This window comes from Empidonax traillii, unplaced genomic scaffold (assembly GCF_003031625.1).
Source record: "Empidonax traillii isolate 1590-97213 ecotype Southwest subspecies unplaced genomic scaffold, ASM303162v1 scaffold344:size748272, whole genome shotgun sequence".
Classification (NCBI taxonomy): Eukaryota; Metazoa; Chordata; class Aves; order Passeriformes; family Tyrannidae; genus Empidonax; species Empidonax traillii.
Window position 1 is genome coordinate 393,427 of NW_020955537.1, and position 3,410 is coordinate 396,836.

Here is a 3,410-nt window from a genome sequence, read left to right on the forward strand (position 1 = left end):
TCATTATTAGCTGGGTTCTTTGGTGCAGCAAATTCTGTTTTCTTAATTTTTGTGTCAGGTTTGTTTTCTTTGGCATCTGGCTTACCCCCAGATCTAGCAGGACTTGGCTTCTGAGAGGGTGGTATCCGTGCAAGCGTTGACGGCGATGGATTGGCATATTCATCTTCTTCCCTGAGCTCCTGTGGAAGCGCTGATGGATTCATTTTTACATAATAGCCATGGTAGTGACCATGCAGCTCCCCATTCTCTGTGCTGATGGGATTGTGATGGGCTGAAAACTTTGGCTGGTGTTTCACAGCTACTTCCTCCTTCACTGGTGCTTTTGAATATAAAGGCTTGTTAGTTGTGGATGTTATATTCTCAGTGGCTATAAACTTTTTTTCTTGACTGAGTCTTGCCCCAGAATTGGAGCTTTGCCTTTTCAGTTGTTTTGAAGGAGAAGTGTCAGAAGAAAGAAGAGGACTATGCCTTGGACTTGCTTCTGGGGTTTGAGGGGGTGTAGTACCTTTTCGATAAAAGTGAGGTGACTCTTTTGGGGTAGGTGGTTTTTCCTGAACTTTTTCTTCAGATTTTTCTTTTGCATCCATTCCTTCTTGAAATTTTTGTTTGATATAATCAGGGCCTGAAAAATAGTGTAATAGAAATATTAAGATTAAAACAAAAATAAGACTTCACAGTAAAACTATTGCATTGGGATATCAGACTGGACTGCCTTGCTAAAATGATAACAGGGGTATATGTTACCAACAATTCATTGACATCCACAGTGATTTACTCTAAATTGCTAAATTGTTGAAGTTACTGTACTTTTTTTGGTAATCGTTGGGATTACTTATTAACTTGGTTCAGTCACTTTTATTTTCAGCTTTGCAATGGGTCACAGGATGTAAACTGTCTCTGAGTGAAGTCTGAGCGAATGAAGACTGACTAACCTTACCTGTCTATCATTCTTTTTCTGAGAGGTGTGTTTTCTGGTATGTTTTGTTTAATTACCCTAATCATTTAACTTTTACCCTCACCGCTGTATCATCTGTTCGATATGGAAGTAATTAAATATCAGAATGAAACGAATCTTATACGCTACAAGAAATAGGGCTTGAACCACTTTTTTTCTCTTTCTGTGAATGTCAGCTTGTCTTATATATATGTGCCTTGAACTCTCACACATTGGCTTTGTGTTCCTCACCACACAGAGACCCAGGTTAACCGCTCTAGTTCGTAACACAATGCCTACTTAGAAGGCAGGAAGACAAATTCTCTCATATTCACTGGGGAAATACTTACAGACCAGTCAGCGTGAGGAACATCCTCAACCCAAATCCTACCTAAACACCCATGTGTACATTCACTGCTAGGACTCACAAGATGCATTTCTATTTCTTGGTTGTCTGATATAATTGTTTAATGGTAAGATGTGAGCAAACATTGTTTAAGAAACAAAATTGCTGTAAATCTCTACGTATTATGGGCAGCATTTTCTGTTTAACTTCCTAGAGGTCACATACCAGATTCCAGGATCAGTTTCCCTAAGAAGTCACAAATTGAGGGGTTCTGTGAATAAAGAACTGCAACAATCTTTGTGTATATTCAAAAATGGCTTTTGACAAATGCATTGCAACTGTTCCTCCACTTCTATCCCTGATAGCACTACTTTAATTTTTTTACTCTTCTGTAAGTGAGGCTTATCTGTGCTTTATGTCAGAGAGAAATCTTGTGCCCAGAGAAGAATGTCTGCACACATTTTTCTGCTTTTGAGTTTAAAGGAGGTTCTAGCTGTGTTAGGCAGATACAGTGTTTTTACAGACGCCAGAAACATATGCATCACTACGCAGTGCGAAGATGAGAGGAAGGAAGAGCAGCATGAAGCTTTTGGAAGTTCCTGAGTCATCTGGTAAGTAAGCACTGCTAAGAAGAAGAATTACTCGGCATGCAAGGTCTTTTGAGCAGGAAAATCACAACACTTTTGGCATCTCTGAAAACCAGGGATGAAAATAGGGAGCTGATAAAAAAGAAGCTAGACGTAGACAAGGCAGGATTTGTTCTCAAGTGACATTTGAGGAGGAAGTTTTGAGGAGTTAAGCCCATACCGAGGGAGAGAACTAGAGGCTTGGTTCTTACGGCTTTTTATAATCTTCCTGGTAAAAGGGAACGGCAGGACAACAGAAAAGTTTCCATATATAAAGTTACAGGTATTATCACCATTCAGAAAATTCTCTGGCATGTAGGGGATTTCCTTCCATCTCTGCTGAGATACATAAGGTAATGCCCAGGGTTTAACATACATGAACTTTGCTTTCCTTATCTTTTCACATTAGATATAATTAGGGGTGTAAAGAGAAAAGATTAGCCAAAAGAGTTCTGACTAATCTTTAAGCCACAGAACTGTTGAATTGCAACAATTATTTGTTATGGAAAGATCCATATTCACGTCAGCTTGCTCTTTCTGATTGCTATGGTCAAAGCATTCAATTGGAGTAATATCTATTCAGTCTTACAATCATGCTTAAATGGCATCTGGTCAGCTCCTGAAAATTCACATTCTGTGACAGTTCTGCACTGCTCCATATATGTAAAAATTTTACTTTTACTAATATCTGACAGCATTTGATGAACTGAAGACACTTTCACAAAGAAACATCTGGACCTCACAGATGTCATCCCTCTCCGCTCCCTTCCCACAAACATCTGAGAGTGTCTGACCAGACGTTCTTCAACTGCTGTAACAGAGCACAGCAGCCCTCCCTCCCACCCTCCAGTACATCACATATGGATATTAGAGATACATCCCTTGCCTCCAATCTTGCCAGACAGGTCTTTCCAACAGTGAAATTCTTGGCTCTATGCTGAAGTTAGCTTTGGAGATTGTCCAAATACTTTTTAAATGTCTGTTCACTGTATCCCATACAATCAGATTGAGCACCTGTCTAAGCCACTGACTCCAAGCAGCAAGAACTCAGTTCCCGCTCCCTTCTGAGGACTAAGAATTGCAGGACTTATCTTGTCCCCTTTGTTAAAGGCATTATCTAACACTATAGACATGGGTAAGGGGGTCCTTTTCCTTAGCGTAAGAGCAATCTACAGCACAATTTTAAAGGAACTGAGGCCAAGGGAATTTGGAAAGAGAGTTGCTGTAAGATTTCTCAGCTGACTGATCTTAATGAGGAAGAGAACAGAATTTGAGGGTGGGAAGAAGGTAAAGTGGAATTATCTGCCTAGGAAATAAACACAGAATTCTGGTTCTTCAGCTCACGGTTCAAGCAATAAGTAGATATAGTTGTAGACGTGATACATGTGAGTGTCTAAGGAGAACCAGGTCTGGAAAGCAGAACCAAGAAATGTTATCTAACCAAGTAAAGATAAACTTTCTCTGTGGATGAACCTGTGTGTTTTCCTATGTGACATGCTGGCTG

At 39.9% G+C, this 3,410-nt stretch overlaps 1 protein-coding gene across 1 annotated transcript in view; it reads right to left on the minus strand.

Annotated features, from left to right (window-relative positions):
- JPH1 (junctophilin 1) overlaps nt 1–3,410 on the minus strand; it is an 83,999-nt gene that overhangs the window by 11,662 nt on the left and 68,927 nt on the right. The window contains exon 4 of the mRNA XM_027892283.1: nt 8–622. Within this exon, the coding sequence (XP_027748084.1) occupies nt 8–622 (615 nt within the window). The remainder of the gene's footprint in view (nt 1–7; nt 623–3,410) is intronic.